Source organism: Sinohyriopsis cumingii, chromosome 4, assembly GCF_028554795.1.
Source record: "Sinohyriopsis cumingii isolate HCF-2022 chromosome 4, ASM2855479v2, whole genome shotgun sequence".
Classification (NCBI taxonomy): domain Eukaryota; kingdom Metazoa; phylum Mollusca; class Bivalvia; order Unionida; family Unionidae; genus Sinohyriopsis; species Sinohyriopsis cumingii.
This window is the reverse complement of record NC_142964.1, coordinates 39962159-39980753: the sequence shown is the minus strand read 5'-3', so window position 1 is coordinate 39980753 and position 18595 is coordinate 39962159. Positions and strand designations below refer to the sequence as shown.

The window sequence follows — 18595 nt, the reverse complement described above, 5'->3', positions numbered from 1 at the left end:
ATCCTGGCTATATAGTGCCTACAAAGTTTAGGCCTACACAAAAAAGAGGAATAAAGGGTAAAACTCTTAAAACACAGCTGTATTTTTGTTATATATATATACACATATACACTTTTAAGAAAAAGTCAGAGTATTAGGAGGATGCAGCAGGCATGATCTACAGCCCACAGGTGGGTGAAATATAATATGGCCTGACTGTGGAGTATTAGGTTATGAACTGGAGAATATGATTTGTTTTGTCTGTCAGAAAATAAGCAAACTCTTTACCAGCTATCAAAATGAAACATTCCTGGCAGCATGGGATATTTTATCTATATTTGAGCCTTCCCAGCCTACTGTTAAATTATTTAAATGCCATTACCAGTGCACACTGTACTTTGATTAGCACACACCCAGCTCTGTAGGTAGGTAGGGATGGTGGGGTGAGGTAGTTAAACAGTGCATCAGCATAATTTTGGCTATATAGTGCTGATTAAAAGTGAAGTTCTAACAAGAGCAGACAATGATGCATACGTGTATAGATGTTTAGGATTTAATTGCAAAATCAGCACAGTTTACAAAAAGTGCAGATTAGTCTCTGCTATATTCTTTTCATATCATGGATAAAACAATATAGAGTGTAGTACACTGCTGTCTGAGTGTGTTACAGTAGTCCCTCATTATAAGGTGTCTCAGTATAATGTTTGCATGGGTTTGAGTATGGATCCCATTTTGGGGATGCAGGTTTTGATACCAAACCTACGCCAATGTAATTTGACCTTGTTTATTATAGGCTTAAATGATGGTTGGGTATTTATCGATGTTTTAATCAAATCAGTCACAAAGTAAATAATGTCCAGAGGTACTCTTATTACCTAAGACTGGTTTTTACAAACATTCTCACATAGCGATGATTTTGGTTTAAATTAATGTTGTGCATTAATACACACCGAGTCCTTGCAGTTCCCAAGGTGCATCAGTCATAGTCCTATTCCGGATCTGTGGAAAATAAGGAAATTAGAAACTTGCATGAAATGATGTGACTATCCTGGTTATGAAGTAATGTACCAGCCAATCATAGTAAGAAACCAAGATATGCAAGGACCTGTCCAAGTCAACACTATTCATAGTTAATTGCTGTGATACACAACAAGGTGTGGTAAATGGCATTCCACAACTCAACAAAACATCTGTCTCTTATAGAATTTCAAATTTTAGCCAGCAGTTACCATATATACTGTATTACATGTCAAGTCCAATTGCAAACTGTGCAGAGATCTGCTGTCATGTGTGAACAGATCTGAATAAGTACAGTTTGTTAGGCTTAATCAGTAGAACAAATGTACTGAGTGTGACCTATCCGTGCATTGTTCAATGGCAGATCAGGGTCTGTGTTTATTGCAATTGGACCTCAGCTTGAGAGTATATATGGTATCTGGACATAATATTATGATATCAAGTCAGTTCAAGAGATGACCCCCTGTCTGTTAATTCTCTTCAGGCAAAGAAGTAATGGCTTGCCAAATCTAAATACAGATAGTTTTGGCCTCTGAAGCTGATCCATTACAGCTTTTCAAGGGATTTGCTTTTTTTCAAATCTGATAAAACAGCTATGTGGCAAGTGGTTGTAGAATGTGGTTGATAAATTGGGTCTCGTCTCTAAATGGTGTGAAATAGGTGTTCAGACCACCACTTGGTGAACGATTCTACAATTATCTTGCACCACAGTCCTCAACGGGGATTTTCTTGTGGGATTGGGATTGAGGATTTGTTCCAGGCCCCACCTACACTGCTGAATGAAAACAAATTTGGATTGATTGATTGGGAATGAAATAATCGGGGTGAATTTTCTTACTGGGAATTGTACAGTATTTTGAAAAAATGTATTATTGAGGCAAGGTCCAGTATTGACACGTGAGGATCCCAAGAAAACAAAATACTGTTTAAGAATACGTGACATTATAATGTTTGTCTTGTCTGTACTGTAGTTCTAATAATAGTGTCAGTTGAGAGGAAAAAATGTTACATTTTTTTTGGTTTGATGGTGTATTGTACATGTTTTCTGGGCTGCTGTAACTTTCTTTCCAAGGTTTGCACAGGATTGCTTAAAATTCTTTCCTTAGTTTTATTCCAATACCATTAAGTGTTTACTCTTTATATGTTTATATTTGATTCTGATAAATTGAACGAATCACTGCAACGCTCATAAAAAAGGAGTATGAGCAGAGAAATTGTGAAAGTTTAAAATCAGGCAGTGAGACAATTTTATTGATTATTTGGTTATTAAAGCTTTATTCCAGCAACACTTGATGAGGTTGTACGATGGCCTACAATCAGGTCCGAGTATTCAGTAATAACATGTCTGCTGTGAACCAGTTCAGATGCATATGGCATAGTGCCGTTGTCATAACTATAAAGTCACTGCCGCCGTGCTGATAACAAAGATTACAAGGAACTGTAAATTTTACCTTTATTCATTAAAATTATTGATCATAATATATGTGGTCTATTGAAAGACATTATTCTCATTTGGTTCTGGAGTTACTGAAGAGTCCATTTTTTATGCAGGACTGAGTGGTTATGGGAGCCATCACAAGACAAGTGTAAAAAAACATTCCCTGCATCATCTAGTTTTGATTGAGCTATTTAAAATGTTAATGGTCATATCAACATAAGGATTTGACAAGACTTAGGAGGTTGATCTTGAACGAAAGTGGTGCCAATCTTACATGCAGTATGGTGGGCCCCCAAGCGGTCTAAAGCGCTCACCGTCAGGGATCATTGCCATCTCACTTCTGTCTGCATGGGTTCTAGTCTTGGGTTCAGCCAGTGTGGGTATGTGAGAAAGCTTGCCAATAACTTCTCATGGGTTGGTGGTTCTTTCCGGGGTTTTCCCAGGTTCTTCCTCTACCATTTATACTGGCTGCCATGTATAGCCTATCTTGTGCTGAAAAATGGCATTAAACCCTACAACAACTACAATAACAACAACATGCATTATGGTCTTCAGAGTGGCTATCTTGAAAAGAAAAAATTATTCTAAACAATGTAAGATATGATTATTTTCAATCAGCATTTGAAGAAATGGTCTTATCTTGGATCACTGGGGGGAAAAATTATACAGTAGAGCATCAGTGCCATCAAGGGACTCTTGTTATTAGAGTTTTTGCTCTTTTAAATTAGAAGTAGCTCTAGTATATGAAGGAATTTTATGAATGCAACCATTCTTACCTATTTAAGTCAATAAGTGAATCACGTGACCATGAGACATAAGAAATGTTCATCAGAGGATCATCATTGTTTTCACAAATTTTGTAAATGTTTCCCCATTTTGTTCTTCAGCTATATACAGTGTGATAAAGAACCTTGTGGTTGCAGTTCGTCTTGGAGATTTTTGTCAATCACTATGAAATTTAGAGATGCATATTGACAAGTCTTGTACTCGCACAGGTTTGCAAGTTGTTGCTCTTATTTAGCTGGATGCAATGTGACAATTCTGCGAAAGCATCTTTGCCTGTATTCAGCAGACTGATGTGATACAATACATATGGTAATAACTAATAGAAAAGCATGTGCACATGATATTACACTTGTAAATTTGGAAGAGTTGATTACTTTTGTGGCCCCGTCTCAAGATAATTACTGAATAATTCCTCAACTTTTACAGCATAAACTAGAGCTCAGAATAAGGCTCTGAACTGTATAGAAATCTAATAATAATAAAAAAAAATTTTTTGGATTCTCTTTCCACATGGAAATTTCCAAGTATAGAAATGTTATGTACTCATGCAGTATTGGTAAATGTATTATTGTTTGCCAAGTTGTGTTTGTATTAAGGGTATTGAAAGGCCAGATAAAAATCGGCCAAAGCTTTCCTGCATTCACCCTCATGTTGGTCATACTTGACAAAATGTGAAATGAAAACTCGACTAACTTAAAGCCAGCACTTGTCCGATCCATGTATATACCTCATGGAAGGTGAACCTAAACCAAAGTCCATTGACAGTGGAATATCTTTAAAAATTTTGTGGAATTATATTTTTTTAAACCTTACCTTTAGTTGGCACTATGTAGCCATTATTGTACTAATGTGCCATAAAACACTAATGCATACATACATACACTTGTCAGTGCTGTATGGGTGCGATGCAGGTGAGATGGAGGTAGATTTAGGGGAATTTTTTTTTTCACCATTCCTAAAGTTCCTATTAATAGGCCAATATGTAATGAAGTAAAATATATAGTGTCAATGTAATTTCATCAATAATATGTACTGTCAAGTTGAAGGGTATCTGGGTAACCTCCATGCAAAATATATAGGGGTATAACAGCGTCAGATGTACTTCAAAGCCATAAAACACATAGTTCATCAGTGAACTTTAATTATTTGGCATTTTGCTTAATTAAGGAAACCCATATTTAAATAGGTTTTCTGATGAAACCCAGCATTATAAACTATTGAAGCCAAACAGAGCCATAAATTCTAATTACTACCATGTTGTACATGTTTGCTATTACTAAAATCAAAAGTAAAAATCTAATTGAATTTTTATATATTTGTGATAATTAAAGGTATGTACAAATTATGTGTAAGAAAGTTGACGGTTCCTAATGCTTGTTGAGCCCAACTTGTTGGAGCATGACATCAATCACATTGGTGCCAGTGTGAATATCCATCTCTCTGTCCATATATCCATCCACAACATTGATTGACTTTGAATTTAAAGTTATTCTTTACTTAGTTGATTTTGACAAAAATGTAGTCTCTTAATAAATGAAATGAATAGTCAAGGCAGTCAAACATGGTATATGTTACTCTCTTGCTATAATGCTGTTCAAAAGAGCCATAAAAGCGTTTGCATTATTGTGAGGTTACCTTATAATGAGGTATTTTATACAGAATATTACTATTAAATGAGATGAGATCTTGTGAAACTCCTCAGAACTGAAATCTTGGGATACCATAACTTTCAAGACCAAAAAATGTTTTTAGTCCCAGATTTTTCCTTTAATACAACATTTTACCCAGAAAACCAAAAACACGCATTTCTGATCATCAAAACAAATTTTGATCCAAAATTAAATTTTTACACTCAAAAATACTGCATAAAACTGAAACTAAATTTTTGACAAATGCTGGAACATTAATTATGGTTAGCAGGTGCTGTAGTGGTCCAATATACGAGACATACTTGGAAAATGCCCCAGTTGCATGCAAGGTTAAACAACACTTGAAACAAGCATGACACAGATTAGGGCTGACACTAGGCTAATCTGAAGTCTTTATACCATACAAAAGAGTAAACTTTTAAGGCTAATTAAATGTATTAATAACTAAATTCTTATAGGTAAGCCAATGGAAAAAGTCCATTTATCTGCTGATTATCTAATTGCGATTGATGCTATTCAGTAGGATACAGGCTCAGTCGAACATTTGTTTGCTTATTAAATTAAATATCGGTGTTTTATTATCCAGGCATGCAGCTTTGAAGACAGACAGAGTCTGACAATACAGTATTCTAAATGTAAGATTCATGCAATTGGTGCAAGTCATTAACACAAGCCACATTAGCTGACTCATTAATCCTTGGGAGATAGTACCCTACTTCTGAGCTCTGATGTGTCAAGGTCATTTAAGACGTGCCAAAATGGATGGTATTGCACAAAAGTAGACAGATGTAGCTCTGCAAGGATACCAGATAATCGGGGCTTTCTACTTGCATTACAAATTACAGAGGGGAAAAAGTTATTTTTTGAGACCCGATTTTTAAAAAAAAACAAAAATGTGCCTATCGTCAGAATTGGGTTTTGTCTCTGGATTTTAGACATGTTGGCCTCAGTTCTAGTATCTGCCTCACTTGGCACTTAGCATTAAGAGGTTAGTGTTAGGACTAGTCAGCCTGGTGTCAGGATAATGTGACTGGATGGCACATCAAGCTACACTATAAACTGTCACACCACACCGTAGTGATATGACAAATTTTGTTTAAAGCTACATAAAAAATCCAAAACACATGCACACTCATGGGTTGGGGAGTGGGATTCAGGAGATGGGGAGGTATATATATATATGTGTGTTCACTACTTCTCGAAGTCCTGTTAAGAAGGCTGATTACTCAATTAAGCAAAAAATACACATGGACAGTTTTCATCAGCTTAATTTCATCAATAATGTGCACTGAAAGTTGAATGGGATCTGCATGACCTGAAAGCAAAATGTGTGTAATGAATTTCAGAGCAATAAAACATATACCAGTAATTCATTAGTGAACATTGCGAGTTGGCTCATTACTGAATTAAGGGAACCTGTTTCACAAATTCTGTCTATAAGACTTGTGATGAATTACAGCAATATAAATTATTGAGCTCAAATAGAGCCATAAATTCTTAATTTCTACCAGGATGTACATGTTTTCCATTACAAGAAATATAAAAACCAATACAAACTTCTATTATAAATAATTAACATTATATACAGTATTAGTAGAAACAGCCATGCATACAGTATATACAAATTATGTGTACCAAAATGTTCTCAGTCCTTACCTAATTATTGTCGACACACCTCAATGGAAGCATGCCATAGTGATGATACATTGGTCACTTTTGTGCCATTGTGCATGCCCATTACAATGTCCATGTTCTAAGAATTAAAGAGAGAAAAAAAACATTTCTGTTAATTCTGTAGCTGTTCAGTGACATGAAATAATTAATAAGAGACAAAATCTGTATATATACTGAAGTTAACTTGCCGTAGAGATGTAGGAGATGATCAGAAGGACATAAGAGGGAGTGACTAAAAGTGCCTCTGATGGAATGAAGGTTAAACAGATTTCCCATCCTCCAAGATGTATATATATATATATCAATGGTCTAAATATTAATAATAGAAAAGAGCGAAAAACCTACAAGTTTTGTAAAACTTTATTTCCCTTGGATACAAGTGAAAATTTAAAAAGAATTTAAAGTATTGCAATTAAATCTCAAAATAGTCCAAAAAGTTGTATCATGAATAAAGTTCTAATTAAATTCCAGTAGTATTCCAAATTAAATCCAACGCTAAAGGTGTTAATGTTCCTGTAGTCTAAGATTGACTAGTGTACCAATGGACTGAAGTGTGATGATGTGCCAACAGTCTTTTGATGAATCACAATATAATCCAAGATATCCTTGTTCGAATTCACTATAATTTCCAGTTAATGTGTTTGCTCACGAATTTATTTGAGGAGCACTTTGTATATCCAGTGAATAAATAATTGAAATTCCATCCCAAATCAAATACAATACAACAAATAATTCTGCTTCAAGGTTTTAACACATTAACCCCTGGAGGTTTTTGTCGTTTTCGCCTGAAATTCGAGTAGGAAACACATTTTGAAAGCTATTTCTGAATGCATCCAAAAACATCAAATCCCAGGTGATCTTTCAATAACATACTGCCTAGTTGTGTTAGAAACATCGTTTTTCATTGGCTGTTTGCCTCACGCATGAACGGTAGGGTAAAAATGGGATTATTTTAATTTTATTTTTGTTGTTGTTGCAAAATGGACCCATTATTTTTGTATCGAGACCACTCTTTATTCCAAATGCCCATCTTATCCTACTTTTTGCAAAAGTTCATCTGTCTGTTTGCAGTTCATACTGGTTTGTCTTAGATCTGAGACCAAAAAGTCTCAAATCTGGACATAAAATCGGATTCTGACCACGGGCCAATTTTTGGGTAGAAAAAAATCAGGTCCAAAAATTGAGGTTTTTCCCTCTGTATTTTGTAGTGCAACTAGATATTCCAGATTATTTGGTATCATTATAGAGCTACATCTGTCTGCCTTTTTATAATACCACCCACTTTAGTGTATCTTGAATGATCATGATGCTACAGAGCTCGGCAGTAGGCTACTACCTCCGACCACATTAACTCATCGCCAGGGGTTAACGTGTTAAAGCATGAATGAATATTTTTTATATAAACTAGATTATAAAGCCCTCTACTTACTTAGGTCACAATCAGCATTTTTTGGAAATACTGTCTTAATGGAATCTTCAGTTCGAGAGGATTCTGAGTTTCTCAACAGGATCAAACTTTTTACTAGGTTTAAAATAAGGATGTGGTAAACATCAGGTAGACTAGCTATTTTTATAGAGTAATTCCAATAACCATGACACAAACCCAAATAAATCTTTACTTCTGTTGATAATTATCCTAATATTTAACACACACCAGGGGTAAAAGCAGGATATGAAACATGGATTACTGTTTTGAATCTGCTTAGAGGGAAAATAATCAAGTTTGGATGAGAGAAAATGAACATAGACCACAAATAGCTTGACACAGGCTGTCAGGAGAAAGTTTAACACTACCGAACTCTCTGCACCACCACCAGAGGTATCCATCCACTTCATGATGCTGCACTTTCATTTAATGTGCCGTCATGACATATTGTCCATTCAGCCCTGAATTAGCTCTCTGTGATGATTGTCTGAATTTCATTATCAAAGATTCACTATAGGACAGATGATTTAAAAATGTACCGTGCATTTTGAAGTATTTTTTAGAAAATGCAGCAAGTTTTTTTTAGGGTACTTTGAGGGGATGTACCAGTGTACTGTAAACTATTAAAGAACATTGTTGTACAGTTCATTGATATTGAGAACTTTTTTAAACCCCAATGTATTGTACTGTCAAGGCAGTTCCAAGTCTGACATGTATACATTTGGATGCACATTACTCCCAAGAAAATATGGTGTACGACCAAAAGAATGTGTAGACAGTTTTAATAAGTTTTTCACAGCAATAGTTCTTGGTATATATGTAAATTTTTACATCACCACTATTACAGGGGTCCTTAACTCATTAACCCCTGGTACCATGTTTATGTGTCAGGAGGTAGTACCCTACTTTCAAGCTCTGAAGCATCAAGGTCACTTAAGATACACCAAAATGGGTGGTATTACCGATAAGCTTACAGACGTAGCTCTACAAATATACCAGATAATCTTGACTTTGTACTTGCATTACAAAATACAAAAGGGAAAACTTTGAGACCAAAAAAAATTTTACACCGAAAATTTGCTTGTCTTCGGAATCGGATTTTATATCTGGATTTTAGACTTTTGGCCTCAGTTCTAAGGCAGACTGGTCTAAACTGCACATAGGTGAACTTTGCAAAAAGTAGGATAAGTTGGGGATTTCAAGTAAAAAGTGGCCAGGACATAAAATAATGGGTCCAATAAGCCCAAAAAAAAGAAGGGGCCCCTGAGTGGTCTAAAGCGCTCACCGTTCCGGATCACTGCCATCTCACCTCTGTCTGCGTGAGATCGAGTCTCAGGCTCGGCTAGCGTGGGAAAGCCTGCCAGTAGCTTCTCGTGGGTCAGTGGTTCTTCCCAGGGTTTTCCAGGGTTCTTCCGCCACCAGTTATACTGGCTGCCATGTATAGCCTATCTTGTGCTGAAAAATGGCGTTAAACCGTAGAACAACAACAACAACAACCAAAAGAATAGAAGAAAACAACTCAACATTTACCCTTCTGTACATTCGCAAGCGAAATAGCCAATGAAAATGATTTTTCTGACACAACTAGATATCAGGCCAAACGGAAATCACTTGCATGCAGATATTTGGGGATGTATTCAGAAGCAGCACCCAAAATGTTGTTTCCTACTCGTATTTCAGGAGCTAATTAGGATTTCAGCCAAGAACTTAAGAAATTTAATTTTGTCTTTGAAGTTGGTATGTTGCTTTTGGTATGATACTCTTTGGTGATGCAGGCATTAAACAGACTTTCTTTTCACAACCTTGCTTTCATTAAAATTTAGATCTTGTATGTCAACAGATTGTCTAGAAGGTATCACAGAAGATGCCTTTGCAGGCTTTTCAGTTTCCTTTTCAGCACAGTTGATAAAACAATATCGCACCTAATTGTGTATTTTTCTAACCAAAACAGGAGTATTGAAGACTTAGAAATATGACGTGTTGAATCAATAAACAATAGCTCAAGCATGGTTTTATTCGGATATTGAAATTGAATTGCATTCTATATTGCAAACTCTGCTTTTTATGGTCACTCAAACTGAAGGCTTACATTAATATCCATCTAATTTTCAACATTCACTTAAGTATCATGTTTTGTTTTTGTGAGGTTTTAAATGTTGTACGATTTGGCTTTAAATATTGTTCTGGTATTCTTGAAGAATAAATTAAAAAAGATATGTTTGAAGATCTTGATCAATGCCGGTAAATGTGGTTTGATTAGTAAATGTAATTAATTTTTTGAAGGTGTAGGAAAAGTAGTAAAAGATGCAGCTTAAACTAGTGGACTAGAACAATAATAATACCAGTTGTCTCTTCGGAATCTGAGAAGTCGGAATTGCAGATTACTGCTACAACAATACCCACACATGCTGTAATAAAAACTGCCTTTTTTTTTAATTCTAACCTGAATAAAAGTATCCAGAACTTAACATGCTGTTAGCATGCCTGGTTACCACTTAACTTTATGGGTTAAATCACTCATGACATGCCTGACATGTCTCATTACCACCAAACTATTTTGGGTTAAATCAGTCTTAACATTCATGTTATCTGTTAACTTTATGGGTTAAATCGCTCTTGACATGCCTGACAAGTCTCATTACCACTAAACTATTCTGGGTTAAATCAGTCTTAACATTCCTGTTATCTGTTAACTTTATGGGTTAAATCGCTCTTGACATGCCTGACAAGTCTCATTACCACTAAACTATTCTGGGTTAAATCAGTCTTAACATTCCTGTAAAATGTCTTTTCATCAGTTAACTTTATGGGTTAAATCAGTCTTTACATGCCTGTTGCAGGTCTGTGTTAACACTTAACTTTCTGACTTAAATCACTCTTAAAAATGATTCCAACATGTGCTTTGTTCTGCACAAATATATTAAGGAAGAAAATGCATGGACACAGTAGGGGAGTGCACAGCATGGACACAGTGGGGAAATGCACAACATGGACACAGTGGACACTGTGGGGATTGCACAACATGGACACATTGGTGGAGTGCACAACATGGACATACAAGGGGAATGCACAACATGGACACAGTGGGGGGAGTGCACAGCATGGGCACAGTGGGGGAGTGCACAACATGGACACAGTGGGGGAGTGCACAGCATGGACACAGTGGGGGGGAGTACACAACATGGATGCAGAGGGGTAGTGCACAACATGGACACACAAGGGGAATGCACAACATGGACACTGGGGGAGTACACAACATGGACACAGAAGGGGAATGCACAACATGGACACAGTAGGGGAGTACACAACATAGACATGGTAGGGGAGTGCACAACATGGACACGGTGGGGGACTGCACAACATGGACACACAAGGGGAATGCACAACATGGACACAGAAAGGGAATGCACAACATGGACACAGAAGGGGAATGCACAACATGGACACAGTAGGGGAGTGCACAACATGGACACAGTGGGGGATTGCACAACATGGACACATTGGTGGAGTGCACAACATGGACACACAAGGGGAATGCACAACATGGACACAGAAAGGGAATGCACAACATGGACACAGAAGGGAAGTGCACAACATGGACACAGTAGGGGAGTGCACAACATGGACACAGTGGGGGATTGCACAACATGGACACAGTGGGGGATTGCACAACATGGACACAGTGAGGGATTGCACAACATGGACACGGTGGTTGATTGCACAACATGGACACATTGGTGGAGTGCACAGCATGGACAAAGGGAGTTAATTCTTCTACATGTACATGCAATTATGATGAGATTTAGTAAAGTGAAATTTACACAGATGTAATTTTGAAGTGCACAGTTTTGGTTTTGCATCAAATACGGTAATATGGCTCTGTTCTGAAATGAGCAGTCATAAATATTGGCTTTCTAAACTTAATTATTGGATGTCTGGTTTATGCATGGAAGTATCAGCTTTGTTATTGATCTTCTTTGCATTTCTCAGGCAGTTTCTTCTGCAGTAAATGATGCAGACTTGTTGGGGCTTCAGGACCTAAATGCAGTACATGTATTAATATTTACAATGATAAATATTTGAATGTATTTATTTTCACAAACTGATTCATTGATAAAATTCTCAAGGTAGATCCTAAAGCACACTTCAGAGCATCATGTTATGTTGGTAGGGAAGAAAATATCAATTTATTATGGTGTTATGTGATCATAGCTCTAATATTTCATGATGAGAACTTGTATTAAAGGATTTTGTATCAAATAAAACAGATGCTTTGAATAAATTGGACAATAACTCAAGGCTTCAGGCAGGCCCCTTATGTTGTCTAGACATTAGACTTAAGGAATTCCACTTTTGTTGTTCATTTGTAAATGGAAGCACTAACTTGATTACCACATCCACAATTCCATCAATCTTGCTATGACCACCAAGTGACAAAGTCAATGAGCACTCAAGTAATCATGTTAATCCATCCATCTGTCCATCCATCCGTTTGTCAACAATTCAGTTTCAGCAGCATAATTCAATTTCTTGCAATCCATGACATCATTTCCAGGAATTATGTCCATCACCAAAACTTGACCAAGGTTTGTTGGATTTGAACTAAGTTTGGTTTAGGGCTTTATTTTGATGGGACCTTGAATACTGTAAATTCATGGGTTTTTGTGGGTACAAGTTTTCATGGTTTTGTGCTTAATTTTTTTTAGCAGTACTTAAATTCATGGATTCATGAAGTCATTATCTCGACAGGAAGATCATTGTTTGTTGGGCCTTAAAATTTGCGATGCGAAGCAACCACAAAATCCATGAAAATTGAGACACCCACAAAATACAGTGAATTTAATGTAAACTCAGCTTCAGCATTCCACAACATTGCTTATATAACTTGATAACTTGTCCTCCACCTAACTTGCTACTTCTTACTGAGAATTGTTAGATCTCAATGAAATTTGTCTGGCATCATTATACATGTACTGTCAAGACCTTAAATGAATTTAATTTCCAGCATTCTATTTAGAACAGTTATGGCCCCCATTTTGCCTTCTTTGCTGTTTAAAGCCTTTCCAGGCAAATTGATATGAGCAGAGACCTTTGAGATGCAGCTATCACTAATAGCTCAAGTTTATTTCTCAGAGATCCCATGTGTTAATTTTGAGCTCAGTTTGTTGTAGACTTTTTATGTTGTGCAGTTAGAGAAATGGTACTTATCTGATCTCCAAGCATGGCCACCATGGCAGCTGTCTTGTTATAGCTACTGCTTCAACATTTTTTTTTTCACCAGAAGATTTCTTGTTGTCCTGAGTTAGTCCTAAACAAAAAATGGTGCAGATCTTACAAGCAACATGGCTACTACAATGAAAACTTTGAGTCATTCTTCCTGAATGAATGGTCATATCTACTTTGAGGGTTTCACACACACAGAGCTTTATATGATACCTGGTTAGTTATAAATGAAAATTGTTGTTGCTGAAGAATAGCAGATGGTTTCAGCATTCAGGAATTTTAAAAAAATCTTTTAAGTCATTTGAGCATCTACTACTTTGAGGATTCTTGTTTTTTGAGGTTCATTGCAAAGAGTGTCCGTGTGGAAGATCAGTTGAGATTTGTGATGTCATACATGTCCAGTTGTGTAAGTTCTTTGATAGTATCACTGGACCGAATAAATGCATGATAAGAGACAAGAGAATTCTAAAACAGAATGGAAAAGTACTGTAACTTTAAAATGTTGAATAACTAGTTGATGTTGATTGTCGTTTGAAATTAACAATGTATGTCATTATTTCATGCTTTTTACCGTGTCCAAGATTTATTCCGCCTTGGTCATGACTGACTTGCAGGCACTTGTCTTGTATATGGGAACTCACTGTATGATCATTCTCAACCAAAATAAATATGCAGTATTAATGCATTATGGTAATGACTGTACATATATACTTGTGGAGACATTTTAACATTATTTGCTCTCTCTATTCAGTATCCCCCCATGGAGCACCATTGAAGGATGGTAAGCTATCTGCATCGTGGCATGTACATGGGCCTGAATCATGGCAGATGTTTCATTTTTGTTTTGCTTTACAATTACAATAGCACCAACTGCTGGTTTTAACTAGGATTTTTTTATATCTGTTTGCTGTGGTTCATTACTTGCTGTTATAAGCAGAATTTAACTGCTGGGAGTTTTCATCATAAAACAAAATATAAACATTGGAAAGGCAGTCCGATTTGTGTCCCAGCTGCTGATACATGCAAGAGATGCACATTTAGTGATCTTATCTTTTCCGCCAGATTCATTTATTTGCATGATTATTTTCTTAACTTCAGTTTAGTTTGATTTTTAGGCCCCCATCAGTTGCTTCTCTAGATTGTATTTCAGGTTTTAATTTGTTATTTATTTTGTTTGCTTTTGATTTGGCTTCTTTGAAAACACATATGTAGTTGCAGTATTTATTACATGTATATATGTCTCCTTTAGTTAATGAGATGCTTCATTAGATGTTTTGAGGGGGTTGGAGTATCTTTTGCAATTTTATACATGATGTATTTTTAATTTGCACATGCCAGATATTAGTGTATTTGTGAAATTAATATTTTTGTCTTACTTTGGATTTAAACAGTACATGTATTTTTATAGCCTGTTACAGCAGGTCTTTTTTTACAGTATTTCCATATTTTATTCGTACTGAAGTGGACACAGAAATTAGGCTTAAATTATTTTTTATAAAGCATGATGCAGATCTCACTGTTATTTAGAGTTGTTTTTTTTTCCTTGTTTTTCTTTCCATCAAAATTGTGTTTGCAATGAGTCGACTTTTAAAGTCACAAGGATTCATGGGTCTCTTGCTATCTTGGTTGTTACAGCTGCTCCTGATATCATGGCATATGTGCTAGATAAGTCTTTGATCTACTTGTTCCACATTGATCGGTGCCATATATAGCTAAACAAAACAGTCTATTGAACAAGTACCTTCTTACATCAGCAAGAGTTACTTCTCTAACAACCACAATGAAATGACCAGTGAGAGAGCTCATTGCATGACCAGTTTGGTATTCAGTATTTGTCTCCCTTGTGTCATCCTGCCTAGAAAAACTTGTTTGTATAAGGCATTGCTGTCCAACACACGAGCTGCATGCGGCCCGCGTGCTGATTTTAAATGGACCACCAGAGCTCTAGCAGCTATACAGTCATTGCTTTTCAGTTTTCTGCTGCAGCCCTCAGCTTCAAGAAGAACATTTTTCAGTGGCCCATGGTGTCAAAAAGGTTGGACAGCACTGGTATAAGGTGTAAAAGAGAGAAATTAACATGCAGCTATGATTAGTCCAGACTATCTTTAGAGGTAAATGTAAAGGAGTAGTCTGATTGGATCAGTTTTTTGAGCTGCTTCCTATTTATTTGCAGAGTAGTAGACTGCTTTAGCTGTCATTACAGGTTTCAAAGGTCTGTGGATGTAAGTGGATAGATGGCTTTTTTTCTGCTAAGATGTTTAATATTGTTTTCTGCAAGTCAGACACAGGGGACTATAACACCATTGCATAGTTCCAAAGCAAGATGCCATATTCTTTAGTCTAAAACTGGAAGTAGCTGCGTAAGATAGTTGTTTTGAAGTGGTCTTGTGTTTGCATCGGATTTCCATATCCATCAGCATATATATATATATGATTATAATATTCCAGGGCAAGATTCTTGGTTGACCTCCTTTTGGTTCACCATGGTAAAGGTTGAAAAATGGCTGTAATTTATTGGTCAGGAGTCCTGCAGTCTGTTTACTGTCAGGTTAGTTGGTAGTCCATTATCATTGGTTCACTTAATCTCTCTGAAGAGATGTATTTGTTTGCCAAGTCATTGATCAGGAGTTTATAAAACTGCAGATTTCAGGAAGTGTAATAAATACATGTCTGGAATAACTAAAGAATTCAGAGACATCCCAAGGGTAATTAATTTTCTGGGTATTGTGCCCATGTATCCTTGGCTGGTATGAATAGACTGGCATTTCTGCATGCTTCTGCCATGGAGTGGCATACAGTATTACTGATGTCAAGCCATCACAAATTAAAGATGAAATTCAGGCTCAAGTTATTCAATAGAGTTGACTTTATTTATTACAGCTGTAAAAGTACAAATGGTCCACTAGTTTAGAAGAAATCAGCCTGCAGTTCCTCTATTTTTCTGACATAGGAGGTTTGCCATTTTCTCATGGAGATCTCTGCATGGAGAGATGTATAACTGGCACTTCCTGTTATAGCCTTGTTAAAACTGTCAGGTCCATTGTACTCCATGTAAACAGTGAATAACATTTGTTCTCAAATTTCTTCCAATTCATGATGTCTGTGATCTTTAAAGTGTAGCCTCTCTTGCTGTCTAGGACACAGGATAAAACAATTTATAGACCTTGAAATTGGGACATTTTACTATCGAAACAAAAACAAAAAAAACAACAAACAAAAAACCAATGCAGAATGGATGAAAATGAAATATGAGTGGGTTTTTAAAGAAAGTGGAGTGCAAATGCAGAACACAGAATGATGGATGATAAACATCATTGCATTTCATGAATGGATATGTAAGATTATTTTCAAGCTGCTGCTAAATTTCCAGTGAGAAGTGCTTTTGTGTAACATCTGATTCTTAAAATATTTCAACTGTTGAAAGCCATTACATTGTTCTTCTTCATGAACACATAAAATGCAGCTGCCCTGGATGTGATGACATCATTATAGGTTGTGTCTGTACAATCATTATTTAAACAAAAAGAAAAAAATTAAATTTGCTTGCAAATACTCTTGTTTCAGTTGGATTTTAATTTTTGTATTATTATTTCATTTAAACCCTTTTAAGAAGACAAGATATGAAAGCTGTAGTTTTCTTCCTTCACAGTATCAATCTGGAAAACATAAAATCTGACTTGTAAATACATTTCCATTGGTAAAATTACCCATTTAAGGTCTTAACCATGTACATTGACACATTCTAATTTTGATTAATCTGTTGACTGGTTTTATGACTTCATAGGCCGATATTTACTCAGTTTTGATAGAGAAAAGTGTATTTTATATGGATCATGTGCTTTTATTTTTGTATAAAGAAGAATTGCTTTACTGCTTTTAAAAATTAATTTATTTGCATACATATTTGCTTATCAGTCTAAATATAGATGGAAAAGGTTCTGTGAATATTAAAATGTCGACAAAATTTCAGGAATTGAATCTCTATGAGTAGCAGGATATATCCAGCTTGGCGTGGCCCAGTTTTGATTAAATATCAGCCTTATCTGAATTGTCAGATAAGTTACACCTTTGAAAATTGGTAGCATAGCATAGAATTTAACAAGGATTAATACATTGACAAGTTTGAAGGCTGGATTTTTCCTGCTCAATAACTAGACTTACACAAAGTCTTTTTTTAAATAAAGTTTCCTCCACATTTAGATTTCTATCGAATTCATCATTTGTCTGAAAGTGCCATTTCAATAACAGCTGTTCTTGTAAAGACAGTAAGAAAGAACTGGGAACACAAGAAGTTGATAAATACATTTAGATTAGGGATTAGATTTGAGTTAATAACAACCTAATCAATCTTTTAGTTCCAGTACTAGAGATTACACATTCCAATTCCATCATCAATTATTTTTTAGACACTAGTCCAGGGCTGGTGACTTTAAAATAATTACGAACCCTGACTTCAATTCCATAAGCCACAACTCCAATTTGCATATTCCCAAAACTGAATAGTTTCTTTCACTATTATTTGTGACACAATCTGGCAATTGCTGAACTTCTAAATATGAAAAGAAAGAAAAACGAAATCATACTCAACTGACTTGCATCTTAATTCATTTCTCCAAATATTTCACATGAAGCAATGTTTTTGTCTACGTCCTGAGGTCAGCCATTTTCTAATTGCTATGTCAATGCTCTTTACTCATTGGAACAGCAATGTTTATGTGCGTTAGCATTTGAAGCATATTAAGTAGAGAGCAGCTGTTAACAATCTTTAGGAGGAAATTGCTTCTCCAGAGGGGATTGAGTGTGTGGCCCCACCCACCCCCAATAAACAGGAAGAGCAGCACCACCTTTCCCATTGAAAAGAACAAGTCTTGCGGAAAGAAGGCAGAAGCAGTCATAAAGAGTTATAGTTGTTAAGTTGAAATCAAGTACGGTTTCCCATCCTCCTCGCCCCCCACCCCCACCCCCACCCCCGGGCTGTTTTCTCCTTACTTGAATCTGATTTTGCTTGATATAGTCAGTTGTTTTTTTTTATCATCTCCGATCCAGTTTTTAAAAAACTCTTCAGTCCCATTCCGCAACGACCCTTGTAACGTATTCATTCTGTCAGTTAGTTAGCCCACAACTCTGGTAAAGAGTATTCTGATTGGTCAAAAGTTTAAATTCATCCAATGAATCTTCGTGTAATGGAAACTGATGGCAATGGAAAGAAGTGGGTTTGCCAAAAATGGTGTCCTGATTTGTTGAGAGACCATGACACGAGAAGTTTAGAGAAAGGTTTTAAAAAACATGGAAATGGGAATGGCTGGAGCAAAAAGTCGACAGAAAATTAGTTGGTCAGTTTATAAGAAAACTGAACTCTAGAGGACTGGCATTTTGTGATCTCGGCTCTACAGTAATTGTGGT

General features: G+C 36.1%; 1 protein-coding gene across 2 annotated transcripts in view; it reads left to right on the top strand.

The window, feature by feature from the left end:
• LOC149801023 (uncharacterized) overlaps nt 1–18595 on the top strand; it is a 119987-nt gene that overhangs the window by 75397 nt on the left and 25995 nt on the right. Inside the window, exon 3 of one of the 2 annotated variants that reach the window (XM_089955048.1) lies at nt 13944–13973. The exons of the other annotated variant lie outside the window; for it this stretch is intronic. Coding sequence (XP_089811174.1) covers nt 13944–13973 — 30 coding nt within the window. The remainder of the gene's footprint in view (nt 1–13943; nt 13974–18595) is intronic. 2 annotated transcript variants of the gene reach the window in all.